This window comes from Salvelinus namaycush, chromosome 32 (assembly GCF_016432855.1).
Source record: "Salvelinus namaycush isolate Seneca chromosome 32, SaNama_1.0, whole genome shotgun sequence".
Classification (NCBI taxonomy): domain Eukaryota; kingdom Metazoa; phylum Chordata; class Actinopteri; order Salmoniformes; family Salmonidae; genus Salvelinus; species Salvelinus namaycush.
This window is the reverse complement of record NC_052338.1, coordinates 31,265,817-31,280,545: the sequence shown is the minus strand read 5'-3', so window position 1 is coordinate 31,280,545 and position 14,729 is coordinate 31,265,817. Positions and strand designations below refer to the sequence as shown.

The following is a 14,729-nucleotide window of genomic DNA, read 5'->3' as shown; positions in this document are numbered from 1 at the left end:
GGATAAGGGACAGAATGTTAGGGAAGAGGGGACTGGAGGTAGAGAAGTAGTTGAGCAAAGAGCAGGAGGTTAATGTGTTCATAGTCTGCAGACAGTTTGTCTAATTTGTTTGAGTGTGACGCCATATGTGTTAGCGAGGTCTGTAGATCTCTCTCTTTCTGTCTCTCTCTCAATTCAATTCAATTCCATTCAATTCCATTCAAAGGGCTGTATTGGCATGGGACACATATGTTTACATTGCCAAAACAACTGAAATAGACAATAAACAAAAGTTAAATAAACAATAAAAAACGAACAGTAAACAAAAGAATAAAGATATTGTAAATGTTAAATTATTATGTTGTAAGAAAACCTGGAGGGAGAGGTTGAGCCGGATTACCAGACGCCCCAAATACCAGATATATTTCTGAGTGTGTCTGAGTGGAGCCAAAGAGAGGAAGAGTTGGAGCAGAGAATGAGAGGAAGAGTTGGAGCAGAGAATGAGAGGAAGAGTTGGAGCAGAGAATGAGAGGAAGAGTTGGAGCAGAGAATGAGAGGAAGAGTTGGAGCAGAGAATGAGAGGAAGAGTTGGAGCAGAGAATGAGAGGAAGAGTTGGAGCAGAGAATGAGAGGAAGAGTTGGAGCAGAGAAAGAGTCAGAATGTGATTGAGAAGAGAAAGAAAGATGCAGATATACAGACAACCCAGAAGATGTGCCCCAAAGAGACATGTTGGAGGTTTTTGTCAGATGTAGAGTGCTCTCTCTACCTCCCCCCTCTCTCTCTCTCTCTCTCTCTCTCTACCTCCGTCTCTCTACCCCCCCCTCTCTCTCTCTCTCTCTCTCTCTCTCTCTCTCTCTCTCTATCTCTCTCTCTACCTCCGTCTCTCTACCTCCCCCCTCTCTCTCTCTCTATCTCTCTCTACCTCCCCCCTCTCTCTCTCTCTATCTCACTCTCTACCTCCCCCCTCTCTCTCTCTCTATCTCACTCTCTACCTCCCCCCTCTCTCTCTCTCTCTCTCTCTCTCTACCTCCCCCCTCTCTCTCTCTCTATCTCTCTCTACCTCCCCCCTCTCTCTCTCTCTCTCTCTCTCTACCTCCCCCTCTATCTCTCTCTATCTCCCTCTCTCTCTCTATCTCTCACTCTCTCTCTCTCTACCTCCCTCTCTCTCTCTCTCTATCTCTCTACCTCCGTCTCTCTATCTCCCCCTCTCTCTCTCTCTCTCTCTCTCTCTCTCTCTACCTCTCTCTCTCTCTCTCTCTCTCTCTCTACCTCCCTCTCTCTCTATCTCTCACTCTCTATCTCTCTCTCTACCTCCGTCTCTCTACCTCCGTCTCTCTACCTCCCTCACTCTCTACCTCCGTCTCTCTACCTCCGTCTCTCTACCTCCCTCTCTCTACCTCCCTCTCTCTCTATCTCTCTCTCTACCTCCGTCTCTCTATCTCCCTCTCTCTCTCTACCTTCCTCTCTCTCTCTACCTTCCTCTCTCTCTCTCTCCCTCCCTCTCTCTATCTCTCTCTCTACCTCCGTCTCTCTATCTCCCTCTCTCTCTCTACCTTTCTCTCTCTCTCTCTCTCTCTCTATCTCCCTCTCTCTCTATCTCCCTCTCTCTCTCTACCTTCCTCTCTCTCTCTACCTTCCTCGCTCTCTATCTCCCTCTCTCTCTCTACCTTCCTCTCTCTCTATCTCCCTCTCTCTCTCTACCTTCCTCTCTCTCTACCTCCCTCTCTCTCTCTCTCTCTCCCTCCCTCTCTCTACCTTCCTCTCTCTCTATCTCCCTCTCTCTCTCTACCTTCCTCTCTCTCTACCTCCCTCTCTCTCTCTCTCTCCCTCCCTCTCTCCCTCTTTCATTCCATTCCTCCTCTGCAGCAAGCGATGGAGCGCAACTCCAAACTCTTAACGCCAAATTCTTTATTCCTCTCCTCCTCCTTCCTCTCCTCCTCCTTCCTCCCCTCCTCCTTCCTCTCCTCCTCCTTCCTCTCCTCCTCCTTCCTCCCCTCCTCCTCCTTCCTCTCCCCTCCTCCTTCCTCTCTCTCCTCCTTCCTCTCCTCCTCCTTCCTCTCCTCCTCCTTCCTCCCCTCCTCCTTCCTCTCTCTCCTCCTTCCTCCCCTCCTCCTTCCTCTCTCTCCTCCTCCTTCCTCTCTCTCCTCCTTCCTCCCCTCCTCCTTCCTCTCCTCCTCCTTCCTCTCCTCCTCCTTCCTCTCTCTCCTCCTTCCTCCCCTCCTCCTTCCTCTCTCTCCTCCTCCTTCCTCTCTCTCCTCCTTCCTCCCCTCCTCCTTCCTCTCCTCCTCCTTCCTCTCCTCCGCTGTTCCGCCTGCTCTTTAGGATAAATCCAAGTTTAGGCATTTTCTTTAATTTCTCAAATTCGTCCACAGAATATTCCCCATATTTAAAAAACTGACGACCCCATTTCATCCTCTCCTTCAAAAACGATCTTACCCCTCCTAGGAAAGAAGTGCAGTCGAATTTTCGAGAAGAAGGGGGTTACGCAGGCAACAGCAACCACAAAGCGGCTCAATCTCCTCGTCTCTTCCTCATCCTTCTCAATCCTTCTCGATGCCACCGAAAACAGAGTGCAGATCTGTCGCTGTGTGTGTGTGTGTGTGTGTGTGTGTGTGTGTGTGTGTGTGTGTGTGTGTGTGTGTGTGTGTGTGTGTGTGTGTGTGTGTGTGTGTGTGTGTGTGTGTGTGTGCGCTCTCGTTTCCTGCAGCAGCAGACTGATTCTCAACTCTCTCTGTCTCACTATGTGTTTCAGCTAGAGTGTGTGTGTGTGTGTGTGTGGCTGTCTCGCCATGACACAGCAACCATCTGACTTACCTCGTCATCTCCAGGAGAACGGCATTATGGGAAATATCGGGGCGCGACATCGTCAGACCTCTCTCGCCACTCGGTGAGCTTCGATAATAAAAAATGCGTCGACCGATAACTAACGACAATTGATTCCACAGAGGATTTACCAAAATACATCTCAACCTAACATACCCACTTTACTGGGAGCAAAATAATACCTCTCTCTCTCTCTCTCTCTCTCTCTCTCTCTCAATTCAATTCAATTCAATTCAATTGACTTTATTGACATGGCAAGTTCGTTATTACTTACATTGTCAAAGTATACATATCGAAAATCAAAATCAAATATATATGTATATATATACAAAATATATATATATTTATATATAAATAAATGGTGGGACCAACAGTAATAATAATAGTAGTAGTGTACATGGGATTACCATTAACAACAACTACAACAACAATATTAATCAGAACAACAATACATTAAATCAATGGTAGTAGACCAGTGTCAATATGACTTAGAAGACATATGACCTGGTATGAAAGACAAAACAAAACTAAGCTAAATGGGAAATATTATCAACATTACTTTGCATTTTTCACTGGCTGTCCCTCAGGTTGTGGCAGGAGGACACATATTTGGCTGCCAAAACTGCACATTTTGGCTTTTCACCCAATAAATATTTGATTTTTTCTTCATCTTTTATAGTTTCAAATTCTTTGTATTGAGTTATAATTTTGGGAAAGAAATATGCTCTTAGGTCTGAGTATTTGTCACAGTGTAGTAGGAAATGCACCTCTGTCTCTACCTCTCCTCTGGAGCAGAGTGAGCACAGCCTGTCCTCTCTGGGCAGCCAGGTTTGTCTGTGACGACCGGTCTCTATAGCCAGACGGTGCTCACTGAGTCTGTACCTAGTCAATGTTTTCCTCAGTTTTCTATCAGTCACAGTGGTCAGATAGTCTGCCACCATGTACTGTCTGTTTAGAGCCAAATAGCATCTCTCTCTCTCTGCCTCTCTCTCTCTCTCTCTCTCTCTCTCTATCTCTCTCTCTCTCTCTCTCTCTCTCTCTCTCTCTGCCTCTCTCTCTCTGCCTCTCTCTCTCTCTCTCTCTCTCTGCCTCTCTCTCTCTCTCTCTGCCTCTCTCTCTCTCTCTCTCTGCCTCTCTCTCTCTCTCTCTCTGCCTCTCTCTCTCTGCCTCTCTCTGCCTCTCCCTCTCTCTCTCTCTTTCTCTCTCTGCCTCCCTCTCCCTCTCTCTCTCTCTCTCTCTCTCTAAATATTACTTTTCCATTTCCATCTCTCTTTCTTTCAAACAGTAAATATCCTTGACCCCCCCGAAAAAATGACATTCCCATTTCAACCATTTCAAATGATCTCCCACTCCTTGGAAAGAAAGAGAGAAGCCTTCTCTTTCACTCCACATCTCTTTCTCTCCCTATCTTTCTCTCTCTCTCTCACTCCCTCTCTCGTTCTCACTCTCTCTCTCTTACTCTCTATCCCTCTCTATCTCTGTCTTTAATCTCTCCTCTTTTATTACTTTTCAGTTCTGATCTCCCTCTGTCTCCTTCGTTCTCCTTCCTCTCTCTGATCTCCCTCTGTCTCCTCCGTTCTCCTTCCTCTCTCTGATCTCCCTCTGTCTCCTTCGTTCTCCTTCCTCTTTACTGATCTCCTTCTGTCTCCTTCCTCTCTCTGATCTCCCTCTGTCTCCTTCCTCTCTGATCTCCCTCTGTCTCCTTCCTCTCTCTGATCTCCCTCTGTCTCCTTCCTCTCTCTGATCTCCCTCTGTCTCCTTCCTCTCTCTGATCTCTCTCTCTCTCCTTCCTCTCCGATCTCCCTCTCTCTCCTTCCTCTCTCTGATCTCCCTCTGCCTCCTTCCTCTCTCTGATCTCCCTCTGTCTCCTTCCTCTCTCTGATCTCTCTCTTTCTCCTTCCTCTCTCTGATCTCCCTATGTCTCATTCCTCTCTGATCCCCCTCTGTCTCCTTCCTCTCTCTGATCTCCGTCTGTCTCCTTCCTCTCTCTGATCTCCCTCTGTCTCCTTCCTCTCTCTGATCTCTGTCTGTCTCCTTCCTCTCTCTGTTCTCCCTCTGTCTCCTCCGTTCTCCTTCCTCTCTCTGATCTCCCTCTGACTCCTTCGTTCTCCTTCCTCTCTCTGATCTCCCTCTGTCTCCTTCCTCTCTCTGATCTCCTTCTGTCTCCTTCCTCTCTCTGATCTCCCTCTGTCTCCTTCCTCTCTGATCTCCGTCTGTCTCCTTCCTCTCTCTGATCTCCCTCTTTCTCCTTCCTCTCTCTGATCTCCCTCTGCCTCCTTCCTCTCTCTGATCTCCCTCTCTCTCCTTCCTCTCTCTGATCTCCCTCTCTCTCCTTCCTCTCTCTGATCTCCCTCTTTCTCCTTCCTCTCTCTGATCTCCCTCTTTCTCCTTCCTCTCTCTGATCTCCCTCTCTCTCCTTCCTCTCTCTGATCTCCCTCTGCCTCCTTCCTCTCTCTGATCTCCCTCTTTCTCCTTCCTCTCTCTGATCTCCCTCTTTCTCCTTCCTCTCTCTGATCTCCCTCTCTCTCCTTCCTCTCTCTGATCTCCCTCTGCCTCCTTCCTCTCTCTGATCCCCCTCTGTCTCCTTCCTCTCTCTGATCTCTGTCTGTCTCCTTCCTCTCTCTGTTCTCCCTCTGTCTCCTCCGTTCTCCTTCCTCTCTCTGATCTCCCTCTGACTCCTTCGTTCTCCTTCCTCTCTCTGATCTCCCTCTGTCTCCTTCCTCTCTCTGATCTCCTTCTGTCTCCTTCCTCTCTCTGATCTCCCTCTGTCTCCTTCCTCTCTGATCTCCCTCTGTCTCCCTCCTCTCTGATCTCCCTCTGTCTTCTTCCTCTCTCTGATCTCCCTCTGCCTCCTTCCTCTCTCTGATCTCCCTCTGTCTCCTTCCTCTCTGATCTCCCTCTGTCTCCTTCCTCTCTCTGATCTCCGTCTGTCTCCTTCCTCTCTCTGATCTCCCTCTGTCTCCTTCCTCTTTCTGATCTCCCTCTGTCTACTTCCTCTCTCTGATCTCTCTCTGTCTCCTTCCTCTCTCTGATCTCCCTCTGCCTCCTTCCTCTCTCTGATCTCCCTCTGCCTCCTTCCTCTCTCTGATCTCCCTCTGGCTCCTTCCTTTCTCTGATCTCCCTCTGTCTCCTTCCTCTCTCTGATTTCTGTCTGTCTCCTTCCTCTCTCTGATCTCCCTCTGTCTCCTTCCTGTCTCTGATCTCCCTTCTGTCTCCTTCCTCTCTCTGATCTCCCTCCGTTCTCTTTCCTCTCTCTGATCTCCCTCTGTCTCCTTCCTCTCTCTGATCTCCCTCTGCCTCCTTCCTCTCTCTGATCTCCCTCCGTTCTCTTTCCTCTCTCTGATCTCCCTCTGCCTCCTTCCTCTCTCTGATCTCCGTCTGTCTCCTTCCTCTCTCTGATCTCCCTCCGTTCTCTTTCCTCTCTCTGATCTCCCTCTGTCTCCTTCCTCTCTCTGATCTCCCTCTGTCTCCTTCCTCTCTCTGATCTCCCTCTGCCTCCTTTGTTCTCCGTCCTATATTTGTTTATTTCTGAAGGAAGGAAGGATCCTTTATTTAAAATGTGGTAACAGTACCAGAGCGTGGAGAACTGCGCTGTCTTCCACCTTCATACATCAGTCAGAACATGCCGTCTGTCTCTGACTCAGAGCACACAGAAAAGGCAGAACGTGTTTGAATGAACCTGTTAAAACTGAATTAGTGTTTTTCCCTTCACTCAGTTAAACAGTAAAACACACACACACACACACACACAGACACACACACATACACACACACACACACACACACACAGAGACACACATATACACACACACACACACACAGAGACACACACACACACACACACACACACACACACACACACACACACACACACACACACACACACACACACACACACACACACACACAGACACACACACACACACACACACACACAGACATACACACACACACACACACACAGACATACACACACACACACACACACACACACACACACACACACACACACACACACACACACACACACACACACACACACACACACACACACACACACACAGAGACACACACACACACACACACACAGACACACACACACACACACACACACACACACACACACACACACACACACACACACACACACACACACACACACACACACACACACACATACACACAGAGACATACACACATACACACACACACACACACACACACACACACACACACACACACACACACACACACACACACACACACACACACACACACACACACACACACAGACACACAGACACACACACACGCACGCAGGCACACACTCAAAAGCCCCATTGTGTTCGACCTTAGGTTCAAATTGGCCGCGTCAATCTTAGGCAGTTAAGTGGGACGGGAAACCTATTTAATGAGTAACTCTGTCTATCTAACTGTCCATGGGAATCGTGCAGTAAAGCAGCCCTGCATAGAAGTGACTGTTGTTCACCGATTGGCTGTGTCGGCTACTCACGGAGAATAACAGCTAACTAAATCCAGTGTATAGCAGGGTGTCAGTCCCAAATACCACGCTAGTCCTTACACAGTGCACTAACTTATGGGCCCCAGTCAAAAAGTAGTGCACTATAAAGGGAATAGGATGCCATTTGGGAACCAGTCAATATTATTTTGTCAAACAGGTTTCAGAAGCCAGGAGGTCATTTTACCAGGTAAAGCTTGGTGAATAACCTGGCAGGTATTGGTGTTACACTGTTGACTGTCGTAGTTAAACAGCTAGGCTGGTGTATCGTGTGTGTGCGTTCGTGCTTGCCGAGTGTGTGTGCGCGTGCGCGTGCGTGTGTGTTAACCACTTCGTTAGAATAGGGTGTGTTTGACTGTTCGGTAAACACCCATCAGTTACCCGCTCTTATTAAACTGACAACAGGTGCGCAGTATGTTTTGTGTTCTTATAAGCAGGAAGTGAAAATCTATCTCTGTGTCATTTGCTGTTTCCAGAAAATGCAGAAAATAGACTCGTGTATTAATAGTGTCTTATTGCTGTGAATGGTGGGTTATATGCGTGTACAATCACTACGTGATCAATGAATCAATACAGCAACGATATCAGAGTAGAAGCCCGCGCAAACACAGGTATATCTCAGCGCGTCCAGTTCGTGTATCTGGAGAGGCGTGTGCCAGAACGGCCAGAGCAGCTTTGGAGTTAACAAGAAACGGAACGATGACACACCGCTTCAGTTATCCTGCATACTAACCACATAAGGAATTGGCTTCAACTCTCACACACTAGGATTGTGTATTTTAAATAAATATAATATCTAAATAAAATCGGTATGGCTTAATCTGTCTAAAAAAAGGAGATGGGTGTAAATATCCTTGATGAGAGATAAACAAACTAGTAAACGCATCGCGACGATGACAGAGTGACAAGGAATTCATATTAAAATGTATGATTTATGTAGGAGCTTGCCGTGCGCACACACACAAGATACAAAACACACACACACACACACAAATGTATCACACTTATGAGGAAAACATGAATCATTTTCTCTCTGGCTCTACGCTGACATCTAGCGATGCTGTGGAACGCACAACCGATGCAAAAACAAGGACTGCCACCTCGCCGGGGTGTCAGGGCCTTCGGTTGCGCAGGACAGAGACACTCTGGGGGGCTATACCCGTGGGCAGAATCCGCTGTCTGCCGCCCAACCAGCAAGAACGCAGAGATGAGCGAGACAGAGCAATAACAACGGCGCTATGAGCTGATGGTACTGCATGCTATAGGGACCATGTGCTCACAAACAATAACCAAGCTGTTAGATCAACAATCAATATGGATATTTCGCTTATGATTTATCTAATGGGTACTTTTATGGGATTTAATTAATAATAGGTTACTTAAAGAAATATCTGTTAATTTTTTAAATGTCTATTATCTAATAATGTTCGATCACTGTTAAGACTGGCTTTGGTTTAATAGTACGTCATTTAATTATATTGACTGAAATTGTTTTACTTTCTCTTCTTGTTTATATGATTCATATTACACGACCTAAATCCAGAATCCGCATTAAATTGAACAAATGCATGTGTTTGTATAAAGCATGGGTCTTATTATTGAGAAAGGCGGCAGAGAAAGGACTGCAAATAACTTGTGCCTCTCAGTTCGCTTCAGACCAGCGGTTCAGACAGTCAGACAGAAATGAGGTCAGATACACGAACGCTCATTGCACACTCCGATTATTATTACACGGTTTATTCAGCCAATGGACGCCGGCGGGGAGTGGTTTTGGCCCAAAACAGGATAGAGACAGCCCGTGATTGGCTGTTTAGAATGGCTTTTATTTCTCGGGAGGGGATATAAAAGTGTGTGGCGTTGAACGTTATGTTTACAGTATACTGGCAGACCGATAAGGAAAAAGGGGACTATGAAAAAGTGCGACACTTCCATTCTTCCACATGGTTCTCTTACTGCTCAGGCGAGCTGCGCAGACAGCGATATTAAACATCTCATAGGAAAGTTACAGAGTTGTTTTCAGCAGCGAAGTGTTCTTGGTATCACAGGGCGAGTTTTCAGTCGCACTGGAAGTTGAACGTTTGAGTGCAGAACGTTGAAGTTTGAACTTGTTATTTCGTGCGTCTTTTTTGGAAGATATACGCGCACCGGAGACTAAGTACACAGTGTCTCCAAAACGGACTGATCAGACAGAGTACTGCAAAGAAAGAGAGAGGAGACTTGCAATAACTTTTACACATTCAGTCTGTGTGGTTACATAAACATACATTTCTTGAGCGACTGAAACAAAACTCTGATGATATAACATTGGCAACTTTTACGCACTTCACACCATAACAACATAATTCTGAATAGCACTTTTTTTTAAATTAGGTTTCCTGTCTAACCGAGAGACAGAGAAGGAAAGAAAGAGAAACGATGGTACAGCACATCAGCCACGCAGAGAGCACGGATCCCTTCTCTCCCGGCGGTGACTCCACCGATACCGGGGATATGGACTTGGACATGGACGCGTCCCCGACTCCCGGGTCTCCGCTATCCTCCAACGGAGGGGACCGAGGCAACGTCGCCTGGTGTAAAACCCCCACGGGACACATCAAGAGACCGATGAACGCGTTTATGGTGTGGTCTCAGATCGAGAGGAGAAAGATCATGGAGCAGAGCCCGGACATGCACAACGCGGAGATCTCCAAGAGGCTGGGCAAGCGCTGGAAACTACTCAAAGACACAGACAAGATCCCCTTCATCCGGGAAGCAGAGCGTCTGAGGCTCAAGCACATGGCCGACTACCCTGACTACAAGTACCGTCCAAGGAAGAAGGTTAAGACACCCAGTACCAAGACAGAGCGGGGAGAGAGAGGAGAGAAAGGAGCGGATAGGAGCGGGGGGTCAAAATCCTCCTTGAAAAAAAGCTCTGGGTCTATGGGGGCCAGCAGAGCGCACAAGCAGGGACAGGGGAGCGGCAAGCTGCCTACCCAGGGGCCGGAGTGTGCGTCTTCTGCGGATCACCACACACTCTACAAATCCAGGTCAGTGACTAGCGCCAGACAGATACCAGACAAGCCAGCCAGGCGCGGCTACATGTTTGGCGGGGGAGGGAGCTTGGACAGCGAGCCACCCTCTGTGGGAGTCCCTGGGAGTCCTGCCCTGAGCAGCTCGGCTGAGTCCAGTGACCCGATGAGCCTGTACGATGACCAGGTGACGGGGACTAGCAAAGCGCGCTCCACTAACCCTTCATCATCCTCATCATCAAAGGCCCGCCTCAGGTATACACGTGCGTCCTCTCCAACCCCGTCCGCCTCTCACTCCTCTTCCTCCTCCCTTTCTTCTTCCTCGGATGAAGAGCAGGAGGATGAGCGGTTCGAGCTACAGCCGAGCCCTGGGTTTAAGAGCACGTCTCTGGGCAGCATGGGGCCGTGTGTGTCGGAGCTGGACAGGGATCTGGACTGGAGCTTCGGGGAGTGCGGGGCGGGATCTCACTTTGACTTCCCCGACTACTGCACCCCAGAGGTCAGCGAGATGATCTCGGGAGACTGGCTGGAGTCCACCATCTCCAACCTGGTCTTCACCTACTGAGCGGCAGAGAGAAGGAGAGAAAAGAAAACGCACAGAGAAAATAAGGAAAAGAGAACCCCTTTGCTTCTTAAACCCCGTGAGAATCTTCAGACATTCAGATTATTGGGGAGTGAAACGTGCACCAAAAAATTCTCCTGCGTTCCGGAAAAGAATAGCCTAATTTGACAGACATGTGTTTAGGTAATTCAGGCATGGTGTTGTGCATAAGAACAGCATATGTTTCATCTTGTGCGTATTGACAGGGATCAAAGACACCAATTGGGACAGGCACTGGGCGCATTGCTGCCTTAGTGCGCAGACCAGCCGGAAATAAAGTGCTTAGCTTGCATTTTGGAGACGGGATAAATCCTTTCTCACTCCCTCTGATCCCGCCTCTGTTTAGGAGTGACACACAGACGGACTTACTGAACGGAAGCGTTCAACCGGGTCGCAGAAGGACGTTTTTTCTGGCTGATGGTGATGATGACTGTACGAATAAAGTACATTTTTCGGAGAGCTTGACGTTGCAAAGGGGGGTCGAACGTTTTATAAGTGACCCAGTCGGGTTATTTTCCCGCCTGTGTTGATGATGTTTATGGAGTTAATATTCAGGGTTTGTTTTTCTTTACTGAAGCTTAGAATAATAAATAACAGCAAACACGCAGACCTGTGGAGTATTGATGAACCTGAATAATAATGTTTATGACAATGTGATTACAGCGCTGAGTGTGTGTGTGTGTGTGCGTGCGTGCGTGTGTGCGTGTGCTTGCGTGTGTGTGTGTGTGTGTGTGTGTGTGTGTGTGTGTGTGTGTGTGTGTGTGTGTGTGTGTGTGTGTGTGTGTGTGTGTGTGTGTGTGTGTAACCACAGAACACAGTTCACAATCACCAGCTTTCCTCTCAACGGCAGGACTTTTAATTAATAACAACTTAAACTCAGAATCTTGTGTCTGAAAACTTGTACATTTCAGGACCATTTTCTGTACTGCGCAACTCCTAGTGCTTCTGACTTTGTAGTTATTCTATATCAGATTAAGTTTTTTTTATATCGATGTATTTATACCAGCCGAACATGTTTTTTTGTGTGTTTTTTATACTTTGAAGTATTGTTATCGTATAATAGGTCTCGGTTATGTGTAAGCCATGCACCTGTCTGTATCCCTCTGCGGAAGGGCTAGACGTCTATCTTATTTGAATGTTAATATCTCTGACTTTTTAAAGGAGAACTCAGTGTGTCATTTTCTATACGTGTATTTTTGTAGGAGATCTAAGGAGTGATGCCGGTGGATTTTTTGGTTGGTTTCTGTCTTCGAAGCCAGAGGGTCCGTTGTCACACAATCTGCTCCCTATACTATGTTTACGCTTTGATAGTATCACGCCACATGCTTCTTAAAGGCACAGTGTCTATATTTCACCAGCCGAGGAAAACAAACTCACTCACTACTACACTGGAGCATCATCTGCACCCAGTCACTGCGTTTCTACAGTGGGGTTGGATAACCTGGACCCAATCTGTTTGCGCTGTCATGTTAAGACCTTGCAAAAGAAGTGGCATGATGGCACAAACAGACTGGTACCCAAGCTATATCAGAACTGTTAGAGAGAGAGAGAGAGATGCTGTTGGATTGAGTGAAAACATCTGTATGCTTTTATGGTGATATGTTTGATTTCAAACCACTGGATGGAATGTGATACTCACTCATTCTAAATGCCTATCTGAGTCAGAGGGAGATGGAGGGAGATGGAGGGAGATGGAGGGAGGTGGAGGGAGATGGAGAGAGATGGAGGGAGGTGGAGGGAGGTGGACATATGGAGAGAGATGGAGGGAGGTGGAGGGAGGTGGAGGGATATGGAGGGAGATGGAGGGAGGTGGAGGGAGATGGAGGGAGGTGGAGGGAGGTGGAGGGAGATGGAGGGAGTGCTTTGATTGTCTATCATTGTGCAATTGCATAATAAGAATATTTAGTAAGGTTTTTTTCTACCTGTTGGCTTACTTACTAGCAAATTGTTTTCCTATATTATGGCATGGCAAATTAGCATTTGTATTTCAGATTCAGGTATATGTAAAGCTGTTGTGTTTAAGATTTAAAAATAATAATAATATCAATTGAAGATATTTATGTTTATTGACTGTATTATAAGGCAGATAAGATTGTGTCTATGATTTATGTATAATGGTCAATGACAGGCACTAAAATTGCCATCTTTCGACATTCTGATGTTAAAGATGATTGGTCCAGGAATGTCTCTCTTTATACCATTTTATTTTTCTTTATTTTGTTTTTTTCATTTGTGCAATATGCTGTGTGTATGATCATGTTTCCTCCAATCATACCATAACTCATTTGAATATAGAACTCAACGCCAGCCAATCGGGTCAACGACTGCCTCAGACCTCTGTACAGAAAATGTTTATTTGTTTGTTTGTTCGTTTGTTTTTTCAAGAAGGAAATAAAATCAGCTGGAACTGAATCTCTTTGTGTTGATTTGATGGCAGAAACAGTGTTTGGGTACAATCACCGGGGAAGCCAAGCAGTAACAGTGTTTGGGTACAATCCCCGGGGAAGCCAAGCAGTAACAGTGTTTGGGTACAATCCCCGGGGAAGCCAAGCAGTAACAGTGTTTGGGTACAATCCCCGGGGAAGCCAAGCAGTAACAGTGTTTGGGTACAATCGCCGGGGAAGCCAAGCAGTAACAGTGTTTGGGTACAATCGCCGGGGAAGCCAAGCAGTAACAGTGTTTGGGTACAATCCCCGGGGAAGCCAAGCAGTAACAGTGTTTGGGTACAATCCCCGGGGAAGCCAAGCAGTAACAGTGTTTGGGTACAATCACCGGGGAAGCCAAGCAGTAACAGTGTTTGGGTACAATCACCGGGGAAGCCAAGCAGTAACAGTGTTTGGGTACAATCACCGGGGAAGCCAAGCAGTAACAGTGTTTGGGTACAATCACCGGGGAAGCCAAGCAGTAACAGTGTTTGGGTACAATCACCGGGGAAGCCAAGCAGTAACAGTGTTTGGGTACAATCACCGGGGAAGCCAAGCAGTAACAGTGTTTGGGTACAATCACCGGGGAAGCCAAGCAGTAACAGTGTTTGGGTACAATCCCGGGGAAGCCAAGCAGTAACAGTGTTTGGGTACAATCACCGGGGAAGCCAAGCAGTAACAGTGTTTGGGTACAATCCCGGGGAAGCCAAGCAGTAACAGTGTTTGGGTACAATCACCGGGGAAGCCAAGCAGTAACAGTGTTTGTGTCACGTTCCTGACCTGTTTTCTGTTGTTTTGTATGTGTTTAGTTGGTCAGGGCGTGAGTTGGGGTGGGTATTCTATGCGTTGTGTTTCTATGTTGGGGTTAATGTGTGGCCTGATATGGTTCTCAATTAGAGGCAGGTGTTTGACGTTTCCTCTGATTGAGAACCATATTAAGGTAGGTTGTTCTCACTGTTTGTTGGTGGGTGATTGTTCCTGTGTCAGTGTTGGTGCTACACGGGACTGTGACGGTTAGTGTGTTTTGTCAGTTTGTATAATGTTTTTGTTTTGTCTAATTAAATTCATTATGTCAAATTACCACGCTGCACATTGGTCCTCTGATCCTTCTCGCCTCTCCTCGTCTGAGGAGGAGGACGAAGTAGACTGCCGTTACAGTTTGGGTACAATCACCGGGGAAGCCAAGCAGTAACAGTGTTTGGGTACAATCACCGGGGAAGCCAAGCAGTAACAGTGTTTGGGTACAATCACCGGGGAAGCCAAGCAGTAACAGTGTTTGGGTACAATCACCGGGGAAGCCAAGCAGTAACAGTGTTTGGGTACAATCACCGGGGAAGCCAAGCAGTAACAGTGTTTGGGTACAATCACCGGGGAA

The 14,729-nt window shown here is 47.2% G+C and overlaps 1 protein-coding gene across 1 annotated transcript; it reads left to right on the top strand.

Moving 5' to 3' along the window:
• The first annotated feature begins 9,210 nt into the window (after nucleotides 1–9,210).
• LOC120027310 (transcription factor SOX-4-like) lies at nucleotides 9,211–11,540 on the top strand. Its single transcript, XM_038972232.1, has one exon. The coding sequence runs from the start codon at nucleotides 9,738–9,740 to the stop codon at nucleotides 10,893–10,895; it is 1,158 nt and encodes a 385-aa protein (XP_038828160.1). The 5' UTR covers nucleotides 9,211–9,737; the 3' UTR covers nucleotides 10,896–11,540.
• Nucleotides 11,541–14,729: the final 3,189 nt, after the last annotated feature.